We start from the raw sequence: 18,060 nt of genomic DNA, 5'->3' as shown, positions 1-18,060 counted from the left end.
CTGAAGGGGTTCGTGGAAGAATCAGGGCAGGAATCTTGGCATTGAGCACTTGGCCTCCCTGCAGGATCATGGTTTGTGGGAGTAAGCTGGACCCAGGTCCCTGACAGTGTTCAGGGCTCTTCTCACTTCATAGGAGACTAAGTCTGGGAGATTTCGGTGCTGATCTGTACCTGATTCAGTAAGTGGATGAAGCAGGTTATAAAATAAGTTTCAGGAAACACTAGTATATACTCAATGAGACCTCGACCATTAAAGCAAAACATAGGATTAAGACTGGAGAAAAGACAGCAAGCAAATATGTTAAAATATCGGAAGTGTTTGTCCTCTGAAGATGGGATTATGGGTGGCTCTTTGTTTTTATAATTCTTTCTTCTTTCCAAATATTCTGAATTAAGCATAGTATTATTTTGATAATTAGGGAAGAAAAGTAAAAAAGATAATTCCAATAAAAATTGAAATTTGTTTTATCCAGACTGAGTCAAATGACAGAATGCAATGAAGGGGAGGGGAGGAAGAAAGATTAAAATTGAAATGTTCATTTTAGAAGGCTTTTGCTATCTGAACTAAAGCAAGAATTGCCAGGCCTACACTTCATTTTATGAATTTGGCATTTCAGATAAAAATTAAGCACATATTAATCAAGGATCTATACAAAGGCAAACCTGTTTGAGAAATTAAATTTCTACTTTTAACACAACCAGGCAGGCTTGTCTTTTCTAGACCGAATGAACTGCTAAGTTTCTTCCACAAGAGGGCAGTAACTGCTCAGGGTTTCTTTAAAACCGCCTGAAGGACCCAGGCACTGTAAGCGAGGCAGTGACGCAAATAGGACAACTTTTTTTCATGGAAGAAGGAGTCGCACAGGGTGAGTCGGCTGAAAGGACCAATGCTGAGACACGCAAGCACACCCAAGTCAGAAGCAGCACCTTTTAGGGGGACTGAAAGAGGAACTAGTTCACCGGCTCGTTTAAAATTATTTACATTATGCTCCGTGGACGTCATGTATACAGGTGTAAATTTTTTTACCGGCCGTTCACATCAGATCCTGTTTAACCTGGTGGTGAAACTGAACCAGGATTTTATTTTTTAAGGAAATTGTAGACATTCACTGACATTCCTTCAAGCACATGGAGGAATCCACAGTGGATCTTGGTTTCCAGAATGTACATCAAAGCATGTAACTTCCCTGGAAGCGAATGGGTCTTTGTAGAAAATACTCGGGGGCATGCTGGGCTTGGGTGTTACACATGCAGATATGTTTGCTAAAGTTATGCGTGCTTTGCTGAAGTTCAATACTAGTTTTCTCTCTAGCAGGTCATCGGTGTTTTCTTGCATTTCCTCTCACTCCTGAATCCAGTTTTGATATTGCAGACATTTAGACTTAGAATTTTTCATCTTCTGGGACTTTTCACAACACTCCCTTCCGAGTGCACATGTCCCCCAGGACAGCTTCTGTAGGTGTGTGAAGGGGTGCCGTGTTGTCACATTGAAGATCCCCGATGGGAGCTGGGAGTGGGGAGGTGGAGGCTGGTATGAAATTCCAAACCATTTTGGTAGTAGATCCCACAAGGCTGTCTACAGGGGATCGGTTCCCTCTCTCATTTTGTGTTGGTCTCGGCAGGGAGAGCTAGGCCGACAGCAGGATTCCCCCAGGGCTCTTCCCCACCCGGCATTTGTAGGCCTCTCTGTACCCCGACCCTTCCCAAGTAGTCTCCCTAATTCCTGGTCAGCAAAAGCGGCCAAGGATCCAGTTTCCGTAAAACCGCCTTTAGGGCATGCAAAGAGATGCACACAGTCGTGCTCTCCTTCTCAGAGAGTGGGTGATTCCAAGACGGTGGACTTCCTTCCTTCTCCCTTAAGTTTCTACTTAGCCACCGGCTCCACTCAACCCCTCTTTTTAACAGGAACTGTAAACCCAACCGGCCTCCAGGTTCAGCCCAACCGAGCCTCATTCTTCGGCCCAAGTGGAGTTATTAAAGAAGTCATTGGGACAATTCAGGCAAACACCCTTTGGAGTGGGTTTTGGCCTGAAACACACAAAATTCCCTTCCTCCCCCTCCTCTCTCCTTCTCTGAATTTAGAATTGGCTTCCTGTGGCTACACTTGAGTATCCCGACCTTTGTTTGACGTTAATATATTTGGGGAAGAATAGTTATCATTCATCCCCGACAGACTGCTGAATTTAAGTATAGTTAGCTGAGATTTCATTTGCATTCCTCTGTGAATTACTCTGAATTTAGGCTCTGCTCCTTCCATTTAAAACAGAAGTAGCACAACTCGCTAGGCTTCCGAGTTCAGGGTTAAGACCAAGGGTGGGATGGTCAACTGCGTGGCGCAGGCTGCATCGTAGTAGGAACCGACTGAAAACAGTAACTTGAAAGCGGAGGCCCTGGTCTGCAGGCTAAAAGGAAGTCCAGGGGCTGGGGAGCGGGGCGTCGCCTTCTTTACCCCTACCCTTTAGCTCTTTTGGCAACCTCCGAATTTGCCAAACCATTTTCATTTATTTTTCAATTAAAATGCAAATCAATCGCTTTCCAACACAATCCTCCCCCTAAATATATATAGTGCAGAGACGCGGGAGGCAAAGGGGGTCGTGAGCTCGTGTGACACGTTCCATTCCCAAGGGTTGCTTAGAAATGCCGGGCTCTCTTAGGTCGTGGGCAGAATCCCGCGCGGGTCTTGAAGGGGGTGCTCCCCGAGGGAGAGAAGTCCTGATTCTTTAGGGCGTGTGTATGCGGCGTGTAAGATGGCCCTGACCATAAACCCGCCTCCCGAATCCGCGTCGGGATCTGCTCCTCTAGGACGCGGTCCGGAAGGTGGTTTACGCTCTGCAGGGGCAGGGTCGTCTCTCCCAATAGCCCACCCCCTTCGAGGATGCCCCTCGCTCTCCCGGCTCCCAGCTGGAGACAGACGGAGCAGATCGACCAAGATAACAGCACCAGGCAGGAGACACCGACCGGCCTTCCTTCGGCCGCGCCTCACCGTGAGCGTCTGAATTTCATTGCCCCACGCGGGATTCGGGCACCCAAGGCTCATCCCCCGGGATCTAGGTACATAGACCCCAGATGTTTTTATTGTCACAATTAAGAACAACACTGCTGTTTTAATTCCGCAATGTGAATGATAAATAAAAGCAAACGATTGAGACTTCCAATCGGCACCCAAGCTTTGCAATTATTTACCGATGGCAATTAACCCAGAATTGGGTGGAGTTGAATCAGTGGTTCGCCGGGTTGGTCGGTCTTTCTGGTTTTGCTCTATTTCTACATCACCCACACCAAATCATATACTAGATCTACAGTAGGAAAATGTTCAATGCTTTCCCAGGTCAGGCTATTTACATGAAATAAAGTGAAGTCGCTTTTTGAAATTGGAGTATTTGGGGATCACTGGCTTCCTTCCCTCTCCATTCCTACCTAGTCCTGGAGAATGTGGTGTGAGGTGTGCGGGGGAGGTGAGGAGTTCGCTCCGGGCCCAGGCGAGGGGTTCAGGCAAAGAGTTGTGTGTCACAGCCGTCCTGGAGACTCCCGAGGCGAGATAAAGTTTCGTTTTTAACGAATCGGGAAGCAGAGGACCCCAACTCTGGGGCCAGGGTCGGGCTACATGTGCCTCCCTCCTACTGGAGTTCCCCTAGTGGCCCAAGGACAGGGCGCTGGAGTTTATACCCACAACCCAGCAAACATCCTCACGGGGAAATACAGACGGCCCCTTCATCATCTGTCTTCTTGCCCTACTCAGCACAATTCACATTGAAGAAGGATCTTACCCTCCCCTTAGTCAGAGTCTATGGTCTGTGTAGTGATAGGTTTAGCCCAGTCTCGAAATTAATGAAAAATAATCGAGAGGGAACGTTATTTTTATATCAGAAGTGAATAACAAAAGTGGCAAAAGGTAAACAAAAACCTCTCAAACTCAAGCTCAAGTTGCTACCTTTAAAAGATCAGTGCAGCGGAAACCCTAGGTTATCTAAGTGGAATAAGCCCTCTGGCTTTCAGTGCTGGGATGCAAATAAGAGCTTTTGGCTCTCACAGCCAAACTCGGTCCATGGGTGGTGCCGATCAAATTGTATTCCTTATTTATTTCAATTTTCTGCTGATTAAGTTTGGACTTAATGATCTCGTCCAAACTACTGTAGTGATTATCCCTCGATGGTGTGCTACTTTAATACCCTTAAATCTCAAAATTGTGCAAGGATCTTCCTTCCCCGTGTACACAGCTCAACGCTCCTGGAAATTTAAAGATCTCCAGCTATGGAAGAAATTGAGAGGGAATAAGAGAAACCGCCGTCCAACACCTAAACCCTGACATCCCATCATCACAGCCCAGAAGCCGGGAAGTCTCCATCTCCTGAAACATTCTGGGGTTGAGAAAGGGGTAAGAGTTTTCGAGATGGTTGTGAAGGGGTGTGTGTATGTGTACCAGATACTATTGTATCTAAAGACTCCACCTCAATTTTGGTGATTCTGACCCCGTAAAACTCAAAACAAATAATGCTCACAGGGGAGAAAAGTTTAAAAAGTTCACTGCTCTCAGGTTGAAACATCACATGAGAAACAAATGCTCCCAATAAGCTGATTCCGTTCCCTGAGAATGGAGTAAACCTATAAATGATAACATCTTGTGTGTGTGGAGGTGGGGGGAAACCCAGGAATAAAAAGAAAAGTGAAAGAGAAGAAACAGAGAAGGAAAGCGGGGAGGTGGCAAAGATGGAATAGGGCGATCCTTCGGCCTACAAGGGGATTAAGGACATCTCTAAGGCTTAAGGAGCAACAAATTAATTTACACAATCCTGGGAGAGCCCAGATGGCCTTTAATTAATCCCTTCAAAAGAAGGAGCTAGGCCAGGGCTGCGCCGGCTGCCTGCTCCATTAGCTCCATTTTACAAGAGACCAGACTCTGTTCGAGGTGAGGCGTCGTGAGCTCGTGGGGGAAGGGGGGCTAGGGTGACGAGAGCAGGCGAGGGGGAGGCGAGGGAAGAATATGAACTGCTCTTCCATAAAAGGGCTGGGTTTTCATTATTCTTCTCTTTAAAAAGTAATACCCTCTTCGTCTCTGCTCTGCCCCCCTCCCCTTTCCCATTTTATTTAACACAATTAATTGAGGCGTCCACTGGCCCAGCGGCCGAACCGCACCACTCGTCAGGCCCCGCCCCCTGGCCCCGCCCACCGGCGGGATAGAAGTGGGAGGGGGCGGGAACAGGGCGGGCGCGGTCCTACGGCTAGCCCCCTTCAGCCAATCGGAAGGCGCGGCGCTTCCGAGTGGGCGTGACCCGGAGGCGACGCGAGGCCCCAGGCAGAGCGCTATTGGAGACGGTGGTTACGCCCCCGGCTTGCACCCCACCCTCCCCGCTCCTCGGGCCCGCCCTTCCCGGCTGCCTCGGAGTGACGTCCTTCAAAGTTCTCATTTTGGACCCCCCATCTGCCCCTCCCTCTCGTCCCCCAGCTAAAGAGGGGTAGGGAGTGATGCAAATGTTTTATTACCTTTGAGAGCTTCATCTGAACTGTCAGGCCCGGAGGGAGCAAGGAGAGGAGAGAGAGAGGTAGTGGAACAGCCTCGGAGAGGGGGTCAGCTTGGCCGGAGGACAGGACTTAGAAAAGCGAAGCCTGTGGAGTCGCTAAGAAAATGCGAGACAGAAGAGGCAAAGGCGGAGAGTGAGAGGAAGAGAGGGCGCTGGGGGCGGGGTGGGGCCGGGGTCGCCAGGTCCTTTTGCAGAAGTGGACAGACGAGTGGAGCCATAACTGAAGGCGTCAGACTTTTCACTTAGTCTTTGCTTTTCTGTGTTTTTCCTCCCCACTTTTTTTCCCCTTCTTTTTCTTTGCAATATTTCAACTCTAGTACCCCGTGGCGCACAGGGGAAGACGGGTCGGCGCGCCGAGTCTGGGAGCCGCGGAGATCGGTGGCACTGCCCTTTCTGGCGCCGAAGCCTCGGGCAGAGCAGGCGGAGGAAGCCCGCCCAGAGGCCAACCCTCCCGCGGGTTAGATGCGCTCTCTCCCTGCGCGCTCCGCGCGCCGAGTGCGAAATCAACCTCGTGGCCCAAAGAGCAGGGCATCCAAGTAAGACTGGAGCTCGTCGAGCGGAACCCGGCATCCTTTGAACCTCCCCGAAGAAAGCGAGCCGGCCCCCCACCCCCAACTCTCCCCACATCAAAGATTCGGTGATTCTTAACTTTGTTACGAGCTCTCTGGGGCCGGACGGGGTTTGGTTTTGCTTATTTCCAAGAGGGAGAAGATGAGAAGTTGCGCTCTTTGAGCGGCGAGGAAAAAGTGAGGAAGAAACGAGGAGCCCGAGATTGAATCCAGGACTCTACCAGGGAAAGGACAGCCCAAACCACCCGGACGCTGCTCGCTGGTCTCGGCCAGCCACCGCCTCTCCACTGGTGTGTTTGGACATTTCTGCTGCGCAGTTCCGAGAGCAATTCTCGGCGGCGGCATTCCTGGCCCCGTTGGCACGTCGCCCCCGGGTGCGCCGCCGAGCGCCTCCTTGCTCGCGCCCGCGGCGCTTCTCGCTCTTCGGAGCCCCGCCGAGGGGTAGGGGCCGGCGCCCTAGCTGCGTGGCCGCGGGCTCCGGCCTGATCGTGGGATGTTAGCGGTGGGGGCGATGGAGGGCCCCCGGCAGAGCGCGTTCCTGCTCAGCAGCCCGCCCCTGGCCGCCCTGCACAGCATGGCAGAAATGAAGACCCCGCTGTACCCCGCCGCCTACCCCCCGCTGCCCGCCGGTCCCCCCTCCTCCTCGTCCTCCTCGTCCTCCTCGTCGTCTCCCTCCCCGCCTTTGGGCGCTCACAACCCGGGCAACCTGAAGCCCCCGGCCGCGGGGGGGCTCTCGGCCCTGGGCAGCCCCCCGCAGCAGCTCTCGGCCGCCACCCCGCACGGCATCAACGACATCCTGAGCCGGCCCTCCATGCCGGTGGCCTCAGGGGCCGCCCTGCCTTCCGCCTCGCCCTCTGGGTCCTCCTCATCCTCCTCTTCCTCGTCCACCTCCGCTTCGGCTGCTGCGGCCGCAGCCGCAGCGGCCGCCGCCGCCGCCTCGTCGCCAGCGGGGCTCCTGGCCGGCCTGCCCCGTTTCAGCAGCCTGAGCCCGCCGCCGCCGCCGCCCGGGCTCTACTTCAGCCCCAGCGCCGCGGCCGTGGCCGCCGTGGGTCGGTACCCGAAGCCGCTCGCCGAGCTGCCCGGACGGACGCCTATCTTCTGGCCGGGAGTGATGCAGAGCCCACCCTGGAGGGACGCCCGCCTGGCCTGCACCCCTCGTGAGTACAGTCGCCTGCTGCGCCCACTTGTGCTGGTTCTGCCCGCTCTCAGGTCACGGCCTCTGGTGTGCAAGCGTCCAGGTCCACCCTCTTGCCCGCCGAGCAGTTTGGCAGGGCCAGAATCACACGATTTAGGGTGGGCCAGGGTGTTCGGGGAGGGATTCTTGCTTTCCTGAGCGCCACGGTGTGTCCAGACGGCCCCTCTTCACAAGTCCCGGGCACGCGAAGCAGAGCGCGTGTGCATGCGTCTCCGTGAAACACACCGCGGTGTGCGGGACGTATGTCTCACCCAAGGCCTCGGCTGCTCCCGGAACAGCCTGGCCCGGAACCGTAGGCCCCTCCTGGGTTAGAGAGGTGCTGAGGGCAAGAGGGGCTACTGCGTCCCCGCCCGCACTCCAGCTTTCCCGTGTCCCAGGCCAAAGTCCCATTCGATCTTCGCAGCCTCACTGGCCTCCTGCTGGGGAACGGCATCGAGGAGCCCTTCACAGCCCTGAGCCGAACGCTTGTGTTTGCATGTGCGACTTGGTCCAGGGTGTCCCCACCTCACCTGGTCGTCTTCACCGCCCCCCTTCGTCCTGCGAGTACATGCAGCCCAGGGAGCCCACTGAAGACAGGTCCGCGGTCGAGTGCCACTTCGGGCCGCTCGCCACCGCTGGGCTCTGGTTTTTTCCACCTGCCTCGGCCCCAAGGGCCGGGACGCCTTGGGCCTGGACATATTGAGGGGCGTCGTGGCTCTCAACATCCTAATAGGAGAAAGAACCGGAGGATGAACCAGGCGGCGGGACAAGGATGGGGGGCAATGCAACATCCCGCAAAGATTTTGCTGGAAACCAACTGAGTCAGCCCAGGATCGCTCTAATCTAGGTAGTTGGCCAGCTCGCCGACGCAGCTCCCATCCTCCTGGGTGGCATTGAGGGCCCAGTGCCCGGTCCTTTTCTCGCTCAGTTCTTTGCTTTTGACCGAGTCCCCGAAGTTTCTCACGTCTCTGGATCTCACGTCTCAGCTCTGTGGCTGAGCGGCAGTAACTGAGGGAAGTTGGGAGAGCCAAGTGGAGGCTCCCTTGGGGAGCCTCGGGACTGGGGTGGCGCGGGGAGGGGGAGTGGCGGGGGCGGGTGAGGGTGTCCGGGAGACGCTTTTGTGTGTGTTCGAACGGCCACGTAGGGACCTCCAACAAAGGCGACGCCCCCTCCCCCTCGGCCGCAGCGGCGTTAGGGTTGGGGGGCGACTTAGCTCGCTTGTATTTCTAAAACAAGGCGCCCTTTGTGGCTCGGGCACAGGTTAGGAAAGCGTTCGAGGAACAAAATTAGTCATCCCACGCAAAGGCCCAGAGACCGAGCGCCCCCAACTAGACTAGACGGCGAGGAAGGGGACTTGCCCACCAGTCCCCAGCCCCGCACTCCGTTTCCAGGGCCCTAGCGATTCAGCCTCGGCAAACTTGAGCGATGAGCTCTCAGTTGGACATCGTTGTTGGGCCAAAGGTTATTTAATGCAGTTCCAAGCACACCCGCTTAAAAGACAAAAAACAACAAGAAACAGGTGGGTGTAAAAAAAGCAAAGGGGGGAAGAGCCGTAGGGCCGTAAGCGCCCCCCAGGATTTCTCAGTACTGCAGAGGAGCACGCTCTCGGTTCCCACCGCAACGTGGTTTCTGGAGTTCGTTTCTTCTCAGTGGAGCCGCTGATAACTGATTGCTTCTTCCATTCCCTTTTAAAAAATCTGTCTCCTAGATCAAGGATCCATCTTGTTGGACAAAGATGGGAAGAGGAAACACACGAGACCCACGTTCTCGGGCCAGCAGATCTTTGCCCTGGAGAAGACTTTCGAACAAACGAAATACTTGGCGGGGCCCGAGAGGGCTCGCTTGGCCTATTCGTTGGGGATGACGGAGAGTCAGGTCAAGGTGAGTGGACCTTGCAAACCTCGAGGAATAGCGCCCCTGTGTTCGCCGTGTGCGTGTACCTACACACACACACACACACACACACCAAACTAACAAATAGCCACCCGCCCAGGGGTGCGGGTCTGCGGAGACTGGGGAGAGCTGAGATCAGCGAAGGAGGTTGGTGGGGGGGAGTAAGTTACAAAGGCTCTGGGTCTCACAGGCGGGCAAACTGTTGATGAACAAAAGGAATCAAGCCCCCGCCTTTGAAATTAGGTTAATCTAGATAGCAGCATGTGCTGGGGGAACTCTCCATTATTAGAGAATAAAAGCATTACTGAAATATCAGCCCTGAGAATAGATGAGGCCAGTTAGATAGCTTCTATTTGTTCTATTTGTAAGCATATTCAAGCTTTTGCTTGTCAATTCAGGCTCCACTAGTTAAAGAATTTCCTAATGTAGATCAGTATTATAGTGCTACTGTATTAACTTACAGGTTAAAAAAAAAATCCACACGATTTGACCCCTTAACATGGATGCACCTGCTTTTAACTGAGCCTGAAGGCAGTCACTTTGGAGTAGTAATTTTCCAAGTGAATTAACAAGATTATGACTGTATTATGAAATAGAAGTTTATCAATATATGTAAGGTTTTACTGTTTATTACAATTTATAATTAAAATGTCACTTAGCTTATAATTGAGTTGTACAGTAAATTTCCAGGGAATCAAATTGGAGAACTCTTTCCCTGAAAAATAAAGGGATGGAAACAGCTGTGTACCGTAAATCTAGTGGTTTCCTGTATTTCCAGTATTCCCTTTTGTTCTTCAGTTTGCTATATCTTGCTCTCTCTATGTGTTTGTGTGTGTGTGTGTGTATGTATATATATATATATATATATATTGATATCTATATCAATGCATTTCAGAAGTGATTTTCTACATGACCATTAGAGTACCATCACTGTTAAGATTATTTTTTGCAGTGGTTGGTACAAAGTTTACCACAGTAGTCTGGAGGTCTTCATTTGTCACCATAAATATGTCTACGTGGCTAGAAGTGAATTATTATAACTGCATAAAGAAACTAAAAATCACTTTCTTAACAATTCTGATTCTCTAGATAAATACGTAACAGATGAGAAAATGGATGAGAAGCATAAAGACAGGATGCTTCAATATATTTGGGAAATTGGTTACCTATGGCTGGTGCTTTAGGTTTAAAATACGTATATCAAATACAATGTCAAAAATCATGAATAGGCTTAAAATAGTTGTATAAAAATGAATGTCTTAGGAAGGATCAATATTGAAATAATATTTGAAAGACCAGGCATGCTAATAGTGGGAAATAATGTAATTGGCAAAATTTCACTTTTAAAAAGTAACTCATGAAGATTCTTGCCTTGATCTTTGGTTTTATGAAAAACATTAAACCAGAGAGACAGAGACACACAAACTGCTATGATGATTTCAACTAAGCTATTAAATATTTTCATGCATTTATGTTGGTTATTATCACTGACTTAAGGTTTGTGTTTTATCAGTATTTTATTTGACATCACATCATACAAGTATACATGGGTAGGGGAGTGTTTACTCACCATTTTTGTGTGTCTTCAGACCGGAAATAAGTGAAACAGGCAAATATCCCAAAGTGAAAAAAACAGAGGTTATTAGTGTAAATGCTGGGTCTTTCCCCACAAATCTCACTAAAAAGCAAGTACGCCTCAGATTGTTTGAAATACCTGAATCTGAGAAAGTAAAAAAACGAATAGAATTGCAGTCACTAGGAGGCAGCTTTACGGAGGGGAGAAGTTTTCTACTTCCAACTAGAAAGTAGGCAAGCGAAGTCTTTTAGGGAAACTCAGTTTAAGTTTCCAAGTTTTTTTTTTTTTTTCCCTCTTCTGAGAAATCGCTCAGTGACAACCTCAATACTCTTGTGTTGCTATCACTATGGCAACGGCAGGCAGTTTGTTGGTGCCTGATCCGCAGACAAGACCCGGGCGATGGAGACCGACTTTGACGGCCCGGACGCTGGAGGGCCGCAGGGGAGCGCGTCTCGCCATCCGGGGGGAGTGGGGGCGGCCCGCAGGAGCCGGGGGCCACGGCCTGGCTCCTCTGCTCCGTGGAAATTCCTTCCACCACCCCGCCTCCCCCCGAATCTCCCCTCTTCTCCGCTTTCTCGGTCTGCCAGGTCTGGTTCCAGAACCGCCGGACCAAGTGGAGGAAGAAGCATGCAGCCGAGATGGCCACGGCCAAGAAGAAGCAGGACTCGGAGACCGAGCGGCTGAAAGGGGCCTCGGAGAACGAGGAGGAGGACGACGACTACAACAAGCCCCTGGACCCCAACTCGGACGACGAGAAAATCACGCAGCTGCTGAAGAAGCACAAGTCGAGCGGCGGCGGCGGCGGCGGCGGCGGCGGCGGGCTCCTGCTGCACGCGTCCGAGACCGAGGGCTCGTCCTGAGCGCCCGCCGCCCGCGCGCCCGCCGGCCTCGCGTCTCCCGCCCGCCGGGGCCCCGCGCTTTTCTAAGATGTACATATCTATTTTTGTAACCTACGAGTGGAGCAGGGGCAGGGGACAGAGACTTCGGAGGATGACGAGACGTGGCAGACAAGACCACGAATTGCACCAAACTGATGCTGCAGCGGGGCCACCCTCCGCCCCCGCTCGTTGTCCCAGCCGCGTCTCCCTCTCCGTGTTCCCCCCTCCCCCTCCTCACACCGCCCGCCCGCCCCCCCGCCCGCCCGCCACTACCCCACCCCACCCAACCCCAGTTTTGCCTGGAGACCGGCCGGGGCGGGGAGCGCGGAGGGAGACCCGGTCTGGACCCTCCGACACCCACCGCGCGGGGGACCTCGGCGCCACCGATGGGAAGAGGGACAAGTCTCCCCCCGCAAACTGCTGTGGCGACTAAAGTAACCTGTTGAAGGCTCTTTGTAAATAAATCGTGAGTCACACTGACTAGAAGTTACTTTATTGTGAATATTTAAAATGTAAGATGCTTTCTTTTTGGAATTTGGTATAAAAAGATGGACCTCCTTCTCCCGGCTCCCCTCCCGCTTTTAAGAGCAATTTAAACCACACGGTTCCCCTTTTATTTTGAAATTAATTGGAGAAGCATAGACAGGAATATTCTCAGTCTCCCTCCCCTCTCGCGCCCCTCCCGGGTCTGGATTTGTTCAGTCTCTTTTTCCCCCCCGTACATCCTCTCTGGCTCTTCTCCTACGACCCCTGGCCCCGAGCCCGGTTTCCCCCGTCCAGGACTTGAAATAGAAGACGTGGAACCAGGGAAGGCCCCCAACCAGCCTCTCTGTCCCCCTCTGAAATTGCACAGTCGTTTGTTGCTATTTATTAGTGATTTAAAGAAAGTGTTGGGGAGGGATGGGGCTACGATAGCTTGTATTTAATTTAACTCCTTTCGGATAAAAATGCGTGTTAAAGTAGATGGTGGGAATTGTTACAACCGCTCTGGGTCAGAAACAGAAAACTCCATTTAGTTGCTGTAATTGAATTTGAAGTGTTTTGTATCATAAGAATACTATAGACTATGTAAATTGTTTTCTTTTTTAAAGCTAATAACGGTGATATATTAGCATCTTTAACTTTTATTAATTTATATAAGGAATTCGGTTTGTAAAGAGAAGAAAACCCCCTTTGCAAGACCAGTTAAATGTAATGCACTTTCTGTTTCAAAGGATAAATCAAATTAAAAAACAGTTTGAAGAAGTCTGTTGCCTTGAATCAAAGGGTTTATATAGACCATTTGATCTCATCTGAGATCTCAAATAAAAGTCAAGACCACAAGCATTTTATTTTGGTTTCTTGGGTAAAATAATTGTTACATTATTATTATTTTGGAAGGGGGGAGGTCACATCTCATTCTCCTAGATTGGAAAGATAAATGCAGCCCCATTCAATGGGCTTCTTGGAGAGACTTGTCCAACAGGCTGCCTCTGCTGTCTTGTCTGTGCTGTCTGATTTCTTCCTGATCGCTTTTTCCTTTGCGAGAAAGTCCCTGGAGGTTTTGGGGAGACCTCATTTCCATATACCCAAGATCGCTTCTCAATTCAGCCTTAGCTTTCTTCGCTGAGAGGAGGCAGTGGAACTGGCTGTCAGGGCAATGCTGCTGTTTGATGCTAACATTTTCTCCCCAGTAGGTTGTAAAAATACAGAAGTTGGTGGAAAACCGGGACCCCTGATTTTGCTAAACATTACAATAAAGAAGGCTGTATTTCAAGAAAGCTTCTTCTCTAGGATTCTCTAGGATTAAGGAAGCAATATCACAGCTTCTGCAGCTGAAATTGTGAAAAAATAAAAATAGGGAATCCCGAGGAGAGAGCTGTATTACTGTCTTGGGATCTTTCTGTTTTCAGACACTCAGTTATAGGCTCAGTGAAATATAGTTATCCCCTTAGTGTTTCAGGTTAATGAGCCTGTGTTCAAAGGGAGGAAAATCAATAGGATTCAGTAGATTCTTCAGGCGTGTGTTAGGTAACAAAAGTGTGGGTCTGTTTTGTTTAGACCCATATGACATAAAAATAAAAAAACAGTAAAAACTGCGAATGAAATTGCTCGAAGTAAATTATTGCAGGCTACATTCCTCACGGCATGGTTTAATAGAAAGGAAGGATACAAATCTGCCCTATTTCTTTTCTCTAGTTGGTCCATGAAGTTCCCAATAAGTTTTAAACTTCTAAATTTCTGTTCTCTTCGAGAGACTTTTCTTGTGGCTCAGCTGGTAAAGAATCCGCCTGCAATTCGAGAGACCCGGGTTTGATCTCTGGGTTGGGAAGATCCCTTGGAGAAGGGAAAAGCTAGCCATTCCAGTATTCTGGCCTGGAGAATTCAATGGACTGTATAGTCCGTGGGGTGGCAGAGAGTCGGACAGGACTGAGCGACTTTCACTTTCACTTTCGAAAGACTAAGGTGTGTGTCCTACAGAGAGGTAGCTATTTCAAAAGAGGTTTTGAATTTAAATCCTAGATGTAAACAATAAGATCGATCTTTTCCCTTTCTCACTTCCTTCTTTCCTTCCCTCTGCCTCTCATCTTTCTCTTTCTGAAAGAACCTAGCGGTGGGGCAAGTCTGTTATCCTAAAGCACCACTTTATTATTTGTTATTTTGCACCAAATGAAAGTCTCTTATCTACTTTATTTACTTACTTTTACCTTCTTCCATCCTTCTTCTGTCTTGAAAAGCCAAGCAACTTTTTATTTATTCCTGCTTCCTAAGAAAGGAACAATCCACCAGATAATTAGAAATGCTCTTTCTGAAGTATAATAATAAAAACTATTATGACAGTAGTAGTAGTAATAGAGTAGTATCACTTATAGAAAACTTGGAACCAAGACTGAATCATTTCCCAAGAAGTAAATGTGCTATGATTAGTCGTGACCAACTCTTTGCAACCTCACAGTCTGCAGCCCGTCAGGCTTCTCTGTCCACGGAATTCTCCAGGCAAGAATACTGGAATGGGTTGCCATGCCCTTCTCCAGGGGACCTTCCCAACCCAGGGATTGAACCCAGGTCTCCTGCATTGCAGGTGGATTCTTTACCGTCTGAGTCACCAGGGAAGCCCCTAGATCTATAGCATTTATCCCCAGTTAGATAGGTGGAGAGACACCTCTTCCAGTTTCTTCAGGAAGCATTCTCTCTGAGCTCTTTGTGTTTAAAGCATCTGAGAAGTCTGAAAGCTAGTGGCCTGGCCCCCATCCTACAGACAGATATACAGAGGGCACACAGAGTGTGTGTGCTTGCCAGTCTGAGCACTGATGAGCCCTGAGTTGTGCAGGCAGCAGCCAGAGGTATGCTCTGAGGCCATGTTGCACTGGCATTCATTCCTTTGTCCCAGGGGACTGCACCAGTGACTGGAGTTTCCAGTTAATTTACTTCCACCCGGGATTCCAGCTGGCCACCAGTTGCAACTGGCACCATAAAACGGAGTGAGGGAGGAGAGGGCGGGGGTACCTTACTTAGGCCCCCTCTATCATGGTTGGTTAGGTTTAGTTCCATGCATGCACAACAGGAATGTTTTTCCTAAGAGTTAGCATGGTACGAAAGCTGAGGAAACACCCCACAGCTTAAGCAAGGGAGAGTAAGAATTATTTTTCATAATGGCTCAAAAATTTTAGGACCTTAACCAGCCATAAGCATCTGATTAAGCCTGCCAATCAGTCATGACAGCTAAAGGGGTCATGATTTAAAAACAAAAAGTAACAGCAAGTGGCCCAATACACCTCTGCTTTTATTTTAAAAATTTTCCCTTAGTTTTATTAAGATAAAATTGACAAATAACATTGTGTAAGTATAAGGTATACAACATAAAGTTTTGACATATGTATATATTGCAAAATAATCACCATGATACATCTAGTTAATATCCATCACCTCACTTTTTTTTTTCCTCATTATGAAAACTTTTAAGATCTAGTCTCTTAGTGACTTTTGCATATACACTACAGTATTGTTAACCATGATCACTGGGCTGTACATTACATGCCCAGATGTTTTCTACATTTTGATCACCTTCACACATTTCCCCTATCCTCCACTCCACCTCTGCTTTTAAAAATGCTTATAGGTAACAAAGTGTCAACGTGTAAAACAAAATGAGAAAAATGAGGGCTCTGTGTGTGTGTGGTTAAAGGAGGGTAAAACTGCTTTCTCATTTTTGTTTTATACATGAATGTCTTTTCCTATAAAGGGAAACCCAGTGAGGTTGGGTGAGGGCACTCAGCCTGGAAGCGAAGGGCCTTGTTCCTGCCTCTCAGATGTCCCAGCTGCGTTCACAGTTTGAAGCTCCTACTCGGTTACTTTCTCGGTCCCCAAATTCCAGGCTCAGTTCTAATTGATTTTACCTTTCTTTGGCTCACATTCAGAGGATTCTGTAAAGCTCTACACCTTCTTTCCCAGAAGTTGTGGTTTATTGAGCAGCTTCCCAAGCACGTGAGTACTGTAATCCACTTTCCCTTTCTCTACTTCGGAGGAACCAAAAATGGTTCATTCTTCCCTGGAAAGATGTGTGCCCCTCACCGCTCAGTGTGCAAGCAATCTGGACTGGAGGCCAGCTCTTCTTACAAATACGGTATTAGGCAACAGAGCCTGAGAGTGCCTTTGACAACTTTTAGAGCCTGATGTCATGAACATGAGTGTGTTATGAGCCCAGCTAGGGTAGATCTCCACTGTCTTGTCCATTAAGCTGGTCATCAGCACACACACTCACACTCACACACACACAGGAGAGGTGAAATTCCACTTGAGAACTCCTAGCACTGAATAGCCTAAAAGAGACTGACTCTTTTGTCAATCTCTGACAATAGACTCACGTAATAACAACAGAGGAAGCAGCAGCTTTCATCTATAAACTCTATTTTAGGTTAATCTGAGCAGATTTCTATAAATTTTCTCCTTTCCACCACACACACACACACAAATGCAAAAAGTATTCTTCTGCCTTCCCAGTATAACTTAAAAAAAGTCAGTTCCTCTTTACCCTTCCTTTTTTTGACAAGAAGGTGTATATTTTGTTCTGCAGCATTTAGACTCCAGCTTCACAGAGAAACGGTCTCTCTAATGTAGCCTTTTTCAAGGTCTGCAGAAATCACAATAATATATGCCCCACATCTACTGATGAAAAGCTTGACTGGAGAGTAGAGCGATGGTGTGTGTGGGAGGACAAAAGGGCTGGGCTATTTTCCTGAAGTTCAGTCTTCAGCATTAACATGGCAACCCACTCCAGTATGCTTGCCTGGACAGTTCCATGGACAGAGGAGCCTGGCTGGCTACAGTCCATGGGGTCGCAAAGAGTCAGACACGACTAAGCACAGCAGAGCATTCCAGAGACTGGCTTGGGGTGGTTTCATAAACTGGAAGGTTTATCTGAAAGCTTCAGTCTTCTTCTTTGATCCAACAGATTATTCACCTCAAAGATGAATATCTAGATATGCATCATTTGTTTTCTGGCCCAGACCAGATATTTCCATTGAATATCACACTTGGAAAAAAGTGGAGCATAATGTTTCTTTGTTGCCTGGCAGGAATTCTGAAGTAGAAGCCTCATCTAGGGTTTCTATTTTAGTCTGCTTTGAATAATAAGGGCTAGTTTGGGTGAAGATCTATTCAAAGGTGAATTCCTTCCTCATTATAGAGAAAGAGTTTAATGAATGTGTATTATTTTTGTAGAGGGGCCCTATGACCTTCCTAATGTTATTGCCTATGTCTACCTTGGTGAAGCTAAAGGAAATATTGAGATATAATTATCTTATATACTCAGTTATTACAAGAGAGCAGAGATATTCAGTTGAGAAAAAAAATCAGCATACTTCTATTATACAGTTTTATTTCTAAAGAAAATTCTGAAGGTGCATGCCTTCTGAAAAATCTATCAACGGTCAGTATGTTGTTTGGGACCAATTTGCTTATATAGACCAGAGAAAAGTAAGGTTGCTGAAAATTCAGTCTTCTCATCTCTAAAATGGATATGATAATTGTGCAATTATTCATAGTAACACTGTTTCATATCTTTGTGACCCCATGGACTGTAGCCCGCCAGGCTCTATCCCTGGGATTCTCCAGGCCAGAATACTGGAGTGGGTTGCCATTTTCTTCTCCAGGGGATCTTCCTGACCCAGGGAATCAAACCCAGGTCTCTCTTGTCTCCTGCATTGCCACTGGGTAGTACCAAACTAGTGCCACCTGGGAAGCCCCTTCTGTCCTGTACAGGATAACTCTTCAATGGAGGAAAGGGTATGAAAAGTTAAAGTAGAAGTGGAAACAAGGTATATTTTCCATGACACTGGAAAGACCCTAAAGCGGTTTTCAAATATTTCTCCAAATTCCTTGATATTCTTTCCTTTAAAAGATGGAGCCTAGGACTTCCCCGGTGGTCCAATGGATAAGACTCTGCCTGCCAATGCGGGAGCGGAGAAGGCAAT

At 48.8% G+C, this 18,060-nt stretch overlaps 1 protein-coding gene across 1 annotated transcript; it reads left to right on the top strand.

Moving 5' to 3' along the window:
- The first annotated feature begins 5,399 nt into the window (after window positions 1-5,399).
- On the top strand, window positions 5,400-11,651 carry NKX6-1 (NK6 homeobox 1). The gene is made up of 4 exons (XM_061420685.1): window positions 5,400-5,539; window positions 5,836-7,244; window positions 8,970-9,142; window positions 11,318-11,651. The coding sequence occupies exons 2-4, from the start codon at window positions 6,581-6,583 to the stop codon at window positions 11,588-11,590; spliced, it is 1,110 nt and encodes a 369-aa protein (XP_061276669.1). The 5' UTR covers window positions 5,400-5,539; window positions 5,836-6,580; the 3' UTR covers window positions 11,591-11,651.
- Window positions 11,652-18,060: the final 6,409 nt, after the last annotated feature.

Source organism: Bos javanicus, chromosome 6, assembly GCF_032452875.1.
Source record: "Bos javanicus breed banteng chromosome 6, ARS-OSU_banteng_1.0, whole genome shotgun sequence".
In the NCBI taxonomy this organism is placed as follows: domain Eukaryota; kingdom Metazoa; phylum Chordata; class Mammalia; order Artiodactyla; family Bovidae; genus Bos; species Bos javanicus.
The sequence above is the reverse complement of the archived record's forward strand: the minus strand, read 5'-3'. Positions and strand labels throughout refer to the sequence as shown.

Coding starts and splice junctions, on each gene's coding strand:
- NKX6-1 (XM_061420685.1), top strand. CDS start 6,581: ATGTTAGCGGTGGGGGCGATGGAGGGCCCCCGGCAGAGCGCGTTCCTG. Junction 7,245..8,969: donor CCGCCTGGCCTGCACCCCTC/GTGAGTACAGTC, acceptor TCTGTCTCCTAG/ATCAAGGATCCATCTTGTTG. Junction 9,143..11,317: donor TGACGGAGAGTCAGGTCAAG/GTGAGTGGACCT, acceptor TCGGTCTGCCAG/GTCTGGTTCCAGAACCGCCG.